This window comes from Rattus norvegicus, chromosome 19 (genome assembly GCF_021556685.1).
Source record: "Rattus norvegicus strain SHRSP/BbbUtx chromosome 19, alternate assembly SHRSP_T2T, whole genome shotgun sequence".
NCBI lineage: Eukaryota > Metazoa > Chordata > Mammalia > Rodentia > Muridae > Rattus > Rattus norvegicus.
In genome coordinates, this window is record NC_141552.1 from 62,995,827 (window position 1) to 63,010,600 (window position 14,774).

At 50.5% G+C, this 14,774-nt stretch overlaps 1 protein-coding gene across 1 annotated transcript in view; it reads right to left on the bottom strand.

Moving 5' to 3' along the window:
- Positions 1-205: 205 nt before the first annotated feature.
- Positions 206-14,774, bottom strand: part of Cotl1 (coactosin-like F-actin binding protein 1) — a 34,322-nt gene continuing 19,753 nt past the window's right edge. The window contains exon 4 of the mRNA NM_001108452.1: positions 206-1,340. Coding sequence (NP_001101922.1) covers positions 1,230-1,340 — 111 coding nt within the window. The 3' untranslated portion in view covers positions 206-1,229. The remainder of the gene's footprint in view (positions 1,341-14,774) is intronic.

Below are 14,774 nucleotides of genomic sequence, written 5' to 3' on the forward strand. Positions count from 1 at the left end.
ATGGCCACGTGAGAATTAGGAGTTCAAGGCCACTGTCCTATGTCAAAGGTTTCAGAACAGCCCGAGCTAGAAGGAAACTCTTGGCCTCATATGCCCAGGGCCCAGGAGTTCCTCCACTGAATTCGGACAAACACACACACACACACACACACACACACACACACACACACACACACATATATATATACAGGGAGCAGACCACCCAATTCATTTTTCTTGAAAAACACATTTACTTCTGTAAACTGTTGGAATGCCAGAGGCGGTCCTCACAGCCCAGCCCGGTGCAGCATTCTTCCCCAGAGTAGTAAGAGCGAGGAGGAAGGAAAAGAACCGTCTTCACCTGCTCCTGAGGAGCCAAGCCCGCCTCAGCTTTCTTTAAAAGCAAACGAAGCCATCTTTGGAATTTGCAGACTAAGATTCCAACCGTAGCTGCCTTCCAGGTGCCCTGAGGCCTGTGCCAGCCTCCCTGTCTGCAGGGGACCTTTCCATCCTTTGTCATCCTTGAGGCCCTGAGGTTGACCCTGAAACTCTCACCACAGCCGGACTCAGACCTCTCATGCTTCAGAAGGGCTTCACCAAAAGGGTAGTTTAGACCACGTGGGCGGAGCCACTGCCAGGCAAGATTTAAGGCAAATTTGTCACTTCATATTCGGTCCACGCCAGACCTAAATCTGTTATTGCCAAGCAGTATCTACCAGACTTAGAGCTTAGGCCACTCTGAACAGGGCAGGGGTGGGGCCTGGAGCCAAGTCCACGGGTTCTGAGGAGCATGCGTGAGCTCATGAAGGCTGTGGAGTGTGCACAGCGCCTGGCATGGTGGCCGGCATGGGGCTAGCAGGAAACAGCCAGGGTAAGCTGGGATGGCACCAGGTAACTCAAGGCCAGGGTAGCTTAGACCAGGCAAGCCACTGAAGGCAGGGGTAATGCCAGGTCAAGGGCTAGTGACAGAGAGGCACCCGGGATATGATGATGTGTGTGACCCTGGCACCAAAAGGACTTTCCTTTAAAACAAAAAGGGGGCGGGGTCTCAAAGAATGATGCTCTGTGAGCCTGAGAGGGGCCACAGAGGGGAGGAGGGAAGGGAGGGGGAGAGGGGAGAGGGAGGGGGCTGGACACAATGGTGGCACTGGTGCCTCTCATGGCTTCTCCTCCCCGGTGGGCTGGTGACGTGAGGTGGCAGTCTCCTCCTCGGTGGAGCAGGCAGATGGCTCTGGGGTGTGGGGCTGCAGCTACTCTGACTGAGCATCGTAATTGGCTCCTCCAGCCTTCTTCAGCTCGCTCCTGATGAAGTCTTCCTCTAGCTCCTTCCGATCGCTGATCACAAACTCCTTGGCAAAATTCTGCAAGGACAAAGAAGAGCTCAGAGTCTCGGTGAGGGAGGAGGGGGCAGGTCCAGGGTTGCCCAGGCAACGCAGCAGGAAGCCCCAGCACCCCAGACACTCCTAGTGGATGGCAATGAAAAAAAAAATGCCGATAGAGCTGGTGCCAGAAGCCCAGATCGAGGGGGTAGAGATGTCACTGGGTGGACCCAAGCACGACCCCTAGACTGTCCTCCCTCGCTGTGTTATCTTGAAGGGCAAGTTCCTTTCAACTGTCAAATTCGTCATCTGGGAAAACCTGCCTGGGAGGGTGTGAGGTAGGAAAGCAGTGGGGAGCTGGCCAATGTTTAACTCCAGAAGAGGGGCAGGAGGGAGGAGGGGCTGTAACTGCTGGCACACACCTTAGGAGGCTAAGGCTGGAGAGGTGCACCGTGAGACCCTATCTCATAGGATTTCAGGAGGGAATGCTGGAAGGAAGGAGGCTCTGGCTGGAGGCTGCTGCTTATCACACCTGTTACTGCTATACCCGGGGTTGGGAGAAGGCAGCTCTCGCATGCTGGTTCGGCCATTACTCGGTCCACCAGCGGGTACCCGGGCCTTCCTAACCATGTTGAGTTTTGGGCAGGTGTGCAGAGGATTTGTAGCGTCCATTCCACAAACACGCCGTGCTATAGCTGGGGAACACACTGTCACCATAGCCGCTTCTCGGGGCTCGAGGCTTTGACCAGACGATCCAAGGGCCTGGCCCACGTGAGAATGAAAGAAGCAGGAGTTTTCTTATCAGGTAACACTGAGCAGTGAGAATTATGTCATTTTATATGTGGATTATGAGGCACAATAAACCAAGAAAAGCTCAAGGGAAGATAAAGAAAGCTGCCAGAAGCCCGAGTCCAAAGGTTGGGAAATTGCCCACATAAAAGGCCTCGGGGTGGGAGGTGGAGGCAGGAGGCATGGGAGTTCACAGCCAGCCTTAGATAATAGAGGTTCAAGACCAACCAACCTGTGTAATAAGAGGTGCAAGCACACACACACACACACACACACACACACACACACACACACACACTGCACTGTGGTACGGAGACAAAGCCACAACGCATCAAAATGTGGAAGACTGCAACTATGACCCTGGGACTGGACACCGACCGGAAGCTCTCTCTGCCTGAGAGAAACAGAATCACCTGGGCACATAGAGAAGCTCATCCCCGACTTCGCAGTTGCATGATTCACCTGATTCACCAGATTCACCAGCAGCCAAGCACCCAGGAGAGCTAGCCCCTCAAAGCATAGATGTCCCACACGGTGACACATTAATTAGTCAGCAGTGAAATTCCAATGCCTGCTCCAACATGGGTGAACGAACCCTTAAACATGAACAAAACCAGGCAGGCAAGAAGAGCCACCCACTGTCTGGTTCCAACGACAGGAAATGTCCAAAAAAGGCAAATCCACAGAGAAAGCAGACCAGAGGTGACCAGGGGCGGGAGACAAAACAGGAAATGACAGATGTCATCTAAAACGGATCGTGGTAAGACTGCACAGTTCTTGGAGGTGACTGCAAACCAGGAAGGGTCAGAAGACCAGCTCTCTCTGCATGTGGACTACAGTAGCTCTGCCCGATGGCAACTTTTAAAATTCCAAAAGACACCAGGAGGTGGTGGCATATGTCTTTAGTCCCAGCATTCAGGAGGCAAAGGCAGGTGGGGTCTCTGTGATTCCAGGCCAGCCTGGTCTACAGAGCGAGTTCCAGGACAACCAGGGCTACACAAAGAAACCCGGTCTTGCAAAACCAAAAGATGGGGCTGGAGAGATGGCTCAGCGGTTAAGAGCACCAACTGCTCTTCCAGAGGTCCTGAGTTCAATTCCCAGCAACCACATGGTGGCTCACAACCATCTGTAATGGAATCCTCTTCTGATGCGTCTGAAGACAGCTACAGTGTACTCATGTATGTAAAGAAAATAAATATTTTTTTCAAAAGGACATTGTTAAAAGAAAAAAAATCCTCAAAGACATTCAAGAGTATTTTTATTTTACAAACAAGACAAAGTCTGAAGACCGCATTGCCTGCCCAAGGTCATAGACCTGCGACTACTCCCTCAGGCTGAGTATGTGGCTCAGTTCAGTGCTTACCTTAGCAGTCAGGGGGTCCCAGGTTCAAGCCCCAGTACTGCCCCCCTTACTCCCAACTACTATATGTAGATATAAAGCAAGGGGAGCAAATATCTTTGGAACTAGGTGGTTAAAATGGTTAATTTTACATTAAATGGGTTTCACATCAATAAAATACAATATAAGCAAAGTTGTCACGGTACCAGAAAGATCCAAGTTCTCAGCTTCCTTGATACCATGAGCAAGGCCACCAAGACATGGCTGGGTATGGAGGAGGGGTTAATATTTGCCAAGAGAGGCAGCCTCACACAATCTGACTGAATCCACCCTCCATACATTAGCCTTTTACCTGGTTAAGATAAGGCCGCTGGGGGGAGAGCTGAGACCGCCTTCTGCAGCCCCAAGTGGAAAGACCACTCCCAGCAGCCCTATGGCCAGCACTGCTAAGTGTATGCGTGTGACCCAGACAAAGGAAGGCAGTGGCCCCGGTCAGAAAAGAGAATAGAGAGTTGACTTGTGTCTCAACTCCCAGCCAAGTGAGCAGCTAGCGGCACAGGGGAGGGGCAAGGGTGCCCCAGCAAGGAAGTCAATGGAGCAAGAAGCCTGAGAGGAAGTTCAAAGTCCTCCGCTTGCTGACAGCCATATATGGCAATGTAAAAAAAGAACCCGAAGTCTTTGTCAGGAATGAGAGTTTAGGAAGACGAGATAAAGACTGAAAAATCTAAAGGGAAGTGTTAAGGGTTGGGTGCGGCTCCACTAAAACCACAAGAGCTGGGCAGGTCACACTATAGCCAGGCAGTGTAGTAAGTAAGCCCAGAACGCTGGAGACTGACAGCCCATGAGTTTGAAGCCAGTCAGAACACTGGAGACTGACAGCCCATGAGTTTGAAGCCAGTCTGTGTTACACAGCCAAACTCTGTCTCAACAAAACAAATGGGCCGCGTGTGGCTCAGCTGGCAGAGGGCATGCGTGCCTAGCACACAGAGCCCTGGGTTCAAGCCCCAGCACTTTCTAAACCAGGCGTGTTGGTGCAGGCCTGTAATCCCAGAGACAGGAGGATCAGAAATTCAAGACTGGGTGGAGAGATGGCTCAGAAGGTACAGGCCCTTTGCCTCACAGCCTGATGATCTCAGATCCCCACACCGTGAAAGGAGAGGCCAGTCCCTGCACGTTATCCTGACGCTGCATGCTGCAGTGGTGTGTGCAAAATCCCCTCACAAAATTAATAGATGTATTCCGTCTCGGGAAAAGGAGACCAGACTAGTGAACGGCGCAACGAAATGTAAACGGGCAAAATCGTCTACATTCTGCCACAGATACAGCACGCGCACGCACACACACACACACACGCACACACACACACATTCATCGTCTCAAACCATAAAAAAAAAAGATACCTCAAACCCTGAGGCATGTTTAAAACCAAATCGCCATGAAGCGAATGCTTCCAAGTTTCCAAAGTTTACAGAACAGCAGCCATGTGGGGTCGGCCACACTGAACATTCATTCTCTCCTCTCTGTTGCCACAGAAGACAACTTTGCCTGCAGATAGGGTTTTTTATTGTTGCCCGAGACGGGTCCTCCAGGGGTTATTACTGTGGAGAAGCAGTGTGGGGGGTGCGGATTCCATGTTCCAGCCCCCACCCCCAGGTCAGCCGTTCTGGGGAACTCCAGAGTTAGAACACAGAATCAGGAGTCCCCATCTGGGTTGAGCGGTTTTTCCCTCCTAGGAGGGCAGTTAGCACTTCTGAAGCCACTGGCGCTCAAGCCACACCCATGGTACCAAGCCAGATCCTGGATCTACGCTAAGCTAAAGCTTCGGGCTGATGTCTCAACAATCAGCCAGACTGCAGCCTCGTGGCTGATGAATCTGGACCTGTTCTCCTCACTCCAAAAGAGACCACACTGTGCAGCTGAAGTCAGATGTGTGCAGACAGATGCTGGAGGAGGCACTTCCTGTCCATCTGCAGACTCGAATCTCCCCAGGCTGACTGGAATCAGTCCTACTCCTCAGTCCTCAGTGAGGACTCTGACACGTCATGTGGTGGGACCAATGGCAGTCACACCCAGCCTTTAGCTAACACCCTTGCCCACTCACCTACCCCTACACCATATCCTACTCCAGCAACCTTCTGGATCTCCTCATACCTCCTATGATCCAGCCCTTCCTATACAACCTTCTAAACGAGTTTACCCACTTCCCTCCAAGCCCATTTATGGGCTCGAGTGACCTGTGGAGGCAACGTTGAAGGATTCTCTTTCCTGCTATTCCAAGGGCGGTTCCTTCTCATCTGGGGAAGCAGAAGAGGCAGCATCTTTTGATAGCAACTCTGGCAGGCAAAGAGGCCACTGCCCCAACAGAAGGCTTGGCACAAGTGGTCTACTCTTCCCCTGTAGGATGTGGAGTCTATAAAATGTCCCAAAATGCACGGCTTGGACGGGCACCATGCTGACTAGTTTTATGTCAACTTGACACACGCTAGAGTCATCTGAGAGGAGGGAACCTCGATTGAGAAAATTAAGATCAGACTGTAGGGAAGCCCGGAGGACATTTTCTTAGTGTTTGATGGGGGAGGGCTCAGCCCATCCTGTGTGGTGCAAGCCCCTGGGGTTCTATAAGAAAACAGGCTGAGCAAGCCATACCGGCAAGCAGCACCCCTCCATGGGTTCAGTATCAACCCCTGCCCGCCAGGTTCCTGCCCTGTTTGACTTCCTGTCCTGACTTCCTTCGGTGATGAACTATGAAGTGGAAATCTTAGCAAAACAAGCCCGTTCCCTCCTGACTTGATTTTTGGTCATGGTGTTTCCACCAAACCCTAAGGCAGGTACCAACCTCAAGACCTATTTGAGATGACCCCTTGCCCTCTGCCTCTACTCCTACTGAGCAATCAGCTTCGGATCTAAGGGTGACACTAGAGAGTCCCCAGTGACACAGGGGAGCCACCTTCCTGGTATGTAAGTAAAAGGGGCAGAAACCAGGCAACACCAGCGGGCAGCTAAAGCCTGACCCAGGAGCAACGCCAAGGAGCTGCTCACCTGTGTCCCTGGGTGCTGGTCACCAAGAGGCTATCTGTGCTAACAGGTTACCTCCCATCATACTCACCCCTACCCACATTCGAGCACACACACACACACACACACACACACACACACACACACACACACACCCCTAACAGCCGCAAGGAGAGGCAGGGAGCAGGACCCAGGCCAGACCTTACTGAGAGCTATCTTGATGCCACACATGCAGCCTTACGTAAAGAGACACAGGTGACATTGTGGTCACTCTGAAATTCCGCCAAGTTCCCTCACAGTCCCTGGCTCTCACGTGGCCATCAGTGTGTCACAGTGCACAGTAGTTGCTGGTGACTGGGAGAACCCGATCTATTCTGAAAGCCTAGTGGCCACCCAGGAGAGTCTCCTGTCCCAGTTGGCCTGCTCGGGGACAGCAGGGCGTGGCAGGGATGTGAGGGTGTTGGCTTTGGTGATAGCTTCACAGGCACTTATGAGGGAAGCTGGAGATGTTCAAAAGTCACCCATCTGTAACTGTCCTGGGGCAAGGCAGAGGACGGAACCTGTGGATCAAGGCCCACTGAACTCTGCCGACCACCTCTGTTGACAGAGGACCAGATGGGGAACTGAGTATCTTCAGGTCTTACATCGAAGAGCCCCGGGTTAGGCCCTGCACTTCCTCCTCCACCCCAAGAGTCGCATATCAGCAGCCCAAGGCTGCCCTTCTGGGCACTGTCACCTGAGGCTTTCTGGGTTTTCTCCAAGACCCTGGCATCCCCCTAAGATTTCTAGACAGGGACTTTCCATGTTTTGCCCATTGGCATTGTCCGAAGGAAGTGGTTCCTTTAGCCATGTCCAAGTCTGGCATCTTCAGGTTTCCATCAGAACAGCCTGAAAAGGTGACTGGGGGCAGGTTTTGTCCCTACAACCTTTCTCAGATGCAAAGTGGACCCCAGGCTGCTCTCCTTGAGAAAGTGACCCCAGTGAAGGATAGGGCAGAAGTAGGTCTGTGCATGCACCCCCATACACACACACACACACACACACACACACACACACACACACCCACATGAGAGACATACACTGTGTACACACACAACACACGCATGCATGCATGCTCGCAGGCATACACGCATGACCCTATTTGCAGGGCTAGATTAAGATATATATATAAATATTCTCTTACCCTTGATTTTAAATGGTTTCTTCTCATGAAACCCAGGCTGGCTTTAAACTTGCTGGTAGCCAGGGATGACCCTAAGCTTCTGACCTTCCACCTCTCTGATGCTATGCTTACAGGTGTATGCTACAAAGCCAGATTTATGTGGTGCTGAGGACCCACTGAGATATATTCCCCAATCCCAAGCTCTTTTTTTTTAAAGGGTTCCTGACTGCATGGCTTAAACCCAGCTTTCTTGCTAAAATGCGCTGGGAATGGGGTTTAGTCTAAGCTGCCCCATGCTCTCCGGCAGCCTGGCCCACCAGAGCTTCAGTTCCTCCTCTGCAGACAGGAACAGAAACAGTACCACATGCTGGGGCTGTAATGAGGGCTTCAGAGCATGCAGACCCTGCATACTTGCTGGGTGTGCCCAGCACTGGGCAAGTGCTGACTGGCCCTCAGCTGAGATTTGTAAGTGACGGAGCTTCCCTTCGGCCTCAAGCCTGCAGTGAAGCTTAGGGTTCAATGTCCAGGACTCTTTCTCTTCCCCAATGTTCATTTGCAAAGAAGGGCAGTCCCAGGGCTTCCTGGGTAAACATGGAAGGTGCTGGCTATCTCTAAACACCCAGTAGCAGCATCCAAAGCCGGGCTAGAGGATTGCCTCAGAGGAGGAGAAAACCTGTGAGAGGAGAGAGGTGGCTTCCTCTACACCCAAAGACGAGCAGAGTAACGCCCCTCACTGCACCCCGAAACCTGTGCTGGCTTAACACTCACTAAGGCAATCGCTAGCCTATACCCCAAGAGGCCAAATTCCAGTGTTGTGGTTCTCTCCAGTAGCCCCTACTCTTCATTCCTCTCAAAGAGGAGAGGGAGAGAAAAGGGTCCTCTAGAAGAATCCACCCCAGTCATCCAAGCATCTGCCTAAGTCCTTGGAGCACAGAGACAAAGAACAGGACAAAGTCCCACTATGGACACCAGAATCCATGGGCAAGCAACACAGGATCACAGCGCAGCTCCATGTTGAGGCTCCATGCTTTCTCTGGGCCCATCTGGGACCCATGAAAATGTCCGCTGTGCAGGGTGTAGACTCTCTCCCACATGCACGGGCTGAGTGGACAAGACACCCGCTGGTAGCAATCAAGTGCCTTTCTCCAAGTGGAATTCCCCAAGAATTTTAAGCCAAAGACCTCTGAATTCTGAATAAAAGCAATCAGCCCCTGACAGCCCTTCTTTCCAGGAGAAAAGGCAACCTTGCAGGAGGCTGTGCAGAAAGAAACAGAAGTGCACTGCTAGCCTTCCCGCCCACTCTGTGACCTCCTACACCTATTCTGTGTCTGAAAGACCGAGTCCTTAAAACCCGACCAGCAAGGTATAATTTACTCAAAAAGAGCAGGTTCTTAAGGCAGGCATGACTCATCAAAAAAGGATGAAGGAAACAAACGGATCAGCAGGCCAAGTGGTTGACAGACTTGGATACGAAGGTGCAAGTCACCTTCCTACTCAGGGAGAAAACCAAAGGCACACACAGGAGGGCACATTGTGATGTACAAGAAACAGAATGCAAGCAGACAGATGTCCCGAGATCCTGCTGTGAGCCAGCCCTTGAGCAGCTGATTCCATACCATCCCTCTGTACTTATAGGAAAAGTGCTTGGGACCTGCTGCTCTGCCTCCCAGACATTCACCAAAGCCCTGACCCCGCCTGGCCTGACCTCTGACTCTATCTAGTTCTGGGAGGGCAATGGAGAAGGAAACATACTCCACTCTCTACTCCTGTGTCCACGGCAGACATCACAAATCAATCATGCAGACATTACAAATCAATCGTGGCACTTTCTCTGTCAAGATTCAACCTTAGCATCCTTAACCCAGCGCTCCAAGCAGCCCCTACCTATTGGTTAGCTGACAGGTCAGAGGTCAAACCCAGGCTGGATCCTTAACTAGTGTTTAATCGAAGCTGCCCGTGGCTGGGTAACTAGCCACACAAGGGAACACTCACCCTTCATGTAGGAGACCTTAGGTTTAATCTCCAGAAAGAGAAAGAGAAAGAGGAAAAAACTAGGCATAGAATTTCTTGTTCCTAGCCACGTGCATGTTTGGGAGTTTCCTCCAAAGAATCAGTAAACAGAATTGTTTTAAAATGACAACACTTAGCCTCAAAAGATGTTCAGTCTCAGCAAATACCAGGCGGTGTCCATAATTCAACCAAAAACCTGAATACATGGGGTTGGGGATTTAGCTCAGTGGTAGAGCGCTTGCCTAGGAAGCGCAAGGCCCTGGGTTCGGTCCCCAGCTCCGAAAAAAAAGAACCAAAAAAAAAAAAAAACACCTGAATACATAAGTAAACAGGGGCTCGCTCAGTTGGTAGAGAGCTTGCTTAGCATCCGGAAAGCCCTGGGTTCCACCCCAGCAGGGCACAGCGGCGCACAAGTATCACCTGGACACTTAGGCCTTGTAGGCAGGGATTTCAGGGGTTCAAGGTCACCTCAGCTACATATAAGTGAGTTCAATACATCTGGGCAACATGAGACACTCTCTGAAGAAAGGAGGTATATATCTACGGTAGTGCGCTCACCCTATCGGACTCTTATTTCTTACTTCCCTGTTTCTATGTGTCAGGCTGGCATCCCACTGCTCAGATGAGGAAACAGAGATCCAAGGGGGTGAGGGACCAAAGACATGAGGATCTGTGTGAGCTCCTGGCCAAGGCGGGCTGAGGCCTACACGAGAAAGACTGCACACGGCCAGGCCAGCATTAGACTCCTGTCTGTGGTGGGCACTCGCCAAACAGTGCCTGGCTGCTGTGACCAGGGGCCGCACACGCAAACTGTGTGTGGTGTAAGTCCGCTCTGAAAGGGACTGTACAGAGCCAAATAACCAGAAGACGGAAGAATGGAGAGGTGCCAGAAAGGGGGTAGGCAAAGCCCCCCTTCTCGAGCACATGGCCGGGGTATCTGGGCCACCTTCAGGGGTGTTCCATGGTTCTGTGCTATGTACCTTGAAAGCATCACAGCCAAGCAGGCAGGCTAGCCAGGGGCTGGCAGAGGGTCTGGAGTCTGGAGGGGGACAGCAAGCCACAGTTAGCCCCAGAATGGCCCGATTGGCTGAAGCAGCTTGGTTTATGTGGGGCCTCTCTCTGAGCAAAGCCAGTCTCTCTCCCCAGCTTAAAGCTTTCTCAGGCTCCCTAGTGCATTCTAGGTGAAACCCCACCCTCAAAAAGGTCTCCCTCCAAAAAAAAAGAATTAAAAAAAAAAAAAAAAAGGTCTCCCTGAGGTGGGTAATATGGCTTGGCAGGGAAAGGAGCTTGCAGCCAACTGTAACTGGATTTCCATCCCAAACGCCTGAAAAGAATGAGATGCCATTATTGTTCTCTGACTTCCACATGCACCACACACACACACACACACACACACACACACACACACACACACACACACATTGTGCACATATACATAATATTTTAAACTCAATAATACACAAATACAAATGTTTTAGAAAGAGAGCATGCCAGTTAGAGCATTTTGCAAGGCCTGCCTGATCCCGCTCTGATGCGAGGCAGTTTGCCATGGCACCGGGTAGTCTCCCCTGCTGGCCACCACATTGTCCTTACAAGCCTACAGAGGCACCAGAACAAAGAGTGGGTGTGCTCTCCCAGGCACCGGCAGACAACAGTGTGGCAGGGCAACCTCAGCCAGGAGAGCTGTCTGCTCAGCACATTCCCCAACTCAGGGCAGTGTCCCTAGAACGGCTGGGCTTCCTGCAGCCTCTGCTGCCCTGTGGTTGGTGGAGAACAGGACATCTGTCTGGTTTTCCCAGTCATGGAGGGCTCACCTCTGAACACAGACCCTTCATTGAACTTTCTGACTTCTAATTCCAGACAGGCCTCAATACCTAGTCCTCCTGCCTCCACACCCAGATGCTGGGGTTACAGGCATACAGCCCCACCTGCCCAGGAATCCCGGCTTCTCATTTGAATGGCCCCAGCTAACCTTACTCCCCAGCAAGCCCCTGAACTGGAACCTCATTGTAGCCCCAAATCATAACGCCCACTCCTGCCCCAAGATGGCGGTCGGGAGTCTTTTACGGAACTGACTACCATAGAGATAGCAGGCCTCTGGGAGACTCTTCTGGGGTCCTGATCTTGAAGAATCAGCCTGGAGATTCCTTCTGTTGGGCCGAGGGTGGCCAAATCCAGAGAGAAACAGAACCAGGAGAAGACAGGGAGCCTAATGAAGCCTGGATCCAGACATGAGTCCCTGATGCCCTCACCCTGCTCTGTGGAGAGCTGGCCTGCACTTCTCTGAGCCTGCAAATCCGCAACCAGGAACTAGTATTCTGTCCACGAAGGCTGCACCAGAGAACCCAACCCTGGGTTACCCCTTCTAATGGGTCTGCTTGGCCACCGCAGCCAGTGCTAGGCTCACAGAAAGCCCCAGTGGGGACTGCAGCTCGGTGGCAGAGGGCACGGCAAAATCACAAGCACAGAAGAAGCTACTAGATGAACGGTCTAGCCACGAGTGGTGGCCCACTTGTCAGCGCTTGAAAAACAGAGGCAGGAGAATCACCCTAAGTTTAAGGTCAGGCTGGGTTACCCTATGTCTACAAAATTAAATTAGAGTAAGATAACAGTGGGGACAATCAATGGCTCGGTTGGTGAAGGGGCTGGTGGTGCAAGCCTGGTGACTTGGATTTGTCCCTGGAAGCCAAAGAAAGATGGAAGGAGAAGTGACTTTATAATGTTATCTATGTGTTCTCGGTGATATATGTACACACACACACATACACACACAGGCACACACATACACACACACATACACACACCACACACATACACACACACATGCACAGATACACACACATATACATACACACACCACACATACACACACATACACACACATACACACACCACACACATACACACACAGGCACACACATACACACCACACATACACACACACATGCACAGATACACACACATATACATACACACACACAATACACACACATACAGAGGCACACACATACACACACATGCACAGATACACACATATACATACACACACCACACATACACACACAGGCACACACATACACACACCACACACATGCACAGATACACACACATATACATACACACACAATACACACACACACAGGCACACACACACACACCACACACATACACACACATGCACAGATACACACACATATACATACACACACCACACATACACACACAGGCACACACACACCACACACATACACACACACATGCACAGATACATACACATATACATACACACACCACACATACACACACCACACACATACACACACACATGCACAGATACACACACATATACATACACACACCACACATACACACACATACACACACACACAGGCACACACATACACACACCACACACATACACACACACATGCACAGATACACACACATATACATACACACACCACACATACACACACCACACACATACACACACACATGCACAGATACACACACATATACATACACACACCACACATACACACACATACACACACATACACACACCACACACATACACACACAGGCACACACATACACACCACACATACACACACACATGCACAGATACACACACGTATACATACACACACACAATACACACACACACCACACATACACACACAGGCACACACATACACACACCACACACATACACACACACATGCACAGATACACACACATATACATACACACACCACACATACACACACAGGTACACACACACACACCACACACATACACACACACATGCACAGATACACACACATATACATACACACACCACACATACACACACAGGCACACACACACCACACACATACACACACATGCACAGATACACACACATATACATACACACACCACACATACACACACAGGCACACACATACACACACCACACATATACACACACACATGCACAGATACACACACATATACATACACACACCACACATACACACACCACACACATACACATACACATGCACAGATACACACACATATACATACACACACCACACATACACACACAGGCACACACATACACACACCACACACATACACACACACATGCACAGATACACACACATATACATATACACACCACACATACACACACAGGCACACACACACACACCACACACATACACACACTCATGCACAGATACACACACATATACATACACACACCACACATACACACACAGGCATGCACATACACACATGCACGCATATACACACATACACACACCACATACACACATGCGCACACATATGCACATATACACACACCACACACATATACACACATACACATATACACACACAGATGAACACGCGCACACACACATACTACACACATGCACATGAGACAGGATTCAATAAAAACCTACTTTAAATCCAGTGAAGCTGACTACCATGCTTATAAGCCCTGGAACCCCTCCTAGGGTTTCTACAGATAGGGCCTGCGAGCTACTCAGGCAGTAAGGTGCTTGGCAAAGCACCTCAGATTGACCCTCAGAACTCAAAGGAAAAAGAAAAAGAAAAAGCAGTGTATGGCCAGCCACCACCTTCAATCCCAGAACTTAGAAGGAACTCTGTGAGTTCCAGGTCAGTCTGATCTACACAGTGAGTTCCAGGAAGAAGCCAGACCTCCATAACAGAGAGACCCTGTGTGCTGGCTAGTGGTATGACAGCTTGATACAAGCTAGAGTCATCAGAAATGGGGGAGCCTCAATTGAGAAAATGCCTCTAATAAGATCAGGCTGCAGGGCTGGAGAGATGGCTCAGAGGTTAAGAGCACTGACTGCTCTTCCAGAGGTCCTGAGTTCAAATCCCAGCAACCACATGGTGGCTCACAACCATCTGTATTGGAATCTGATGGCCTTTCCTGCTGTGTCTGAAAACAACAATGTACTCACATACATAAGATAAATAAATAAATCTTTAAAAAAAAAAAAGGATCAGGCTGGAGACAAGACTGTAGAACATTTTCTTAATTAGTGATCAATGGGGAAGAGTCCAGCCCACTGTGGGTGGTGCCATCCCCTAGGCTGGTTGTTCTGGGTTCTGTAAGAAAGCAGGCTGAGTAAGTTATGAG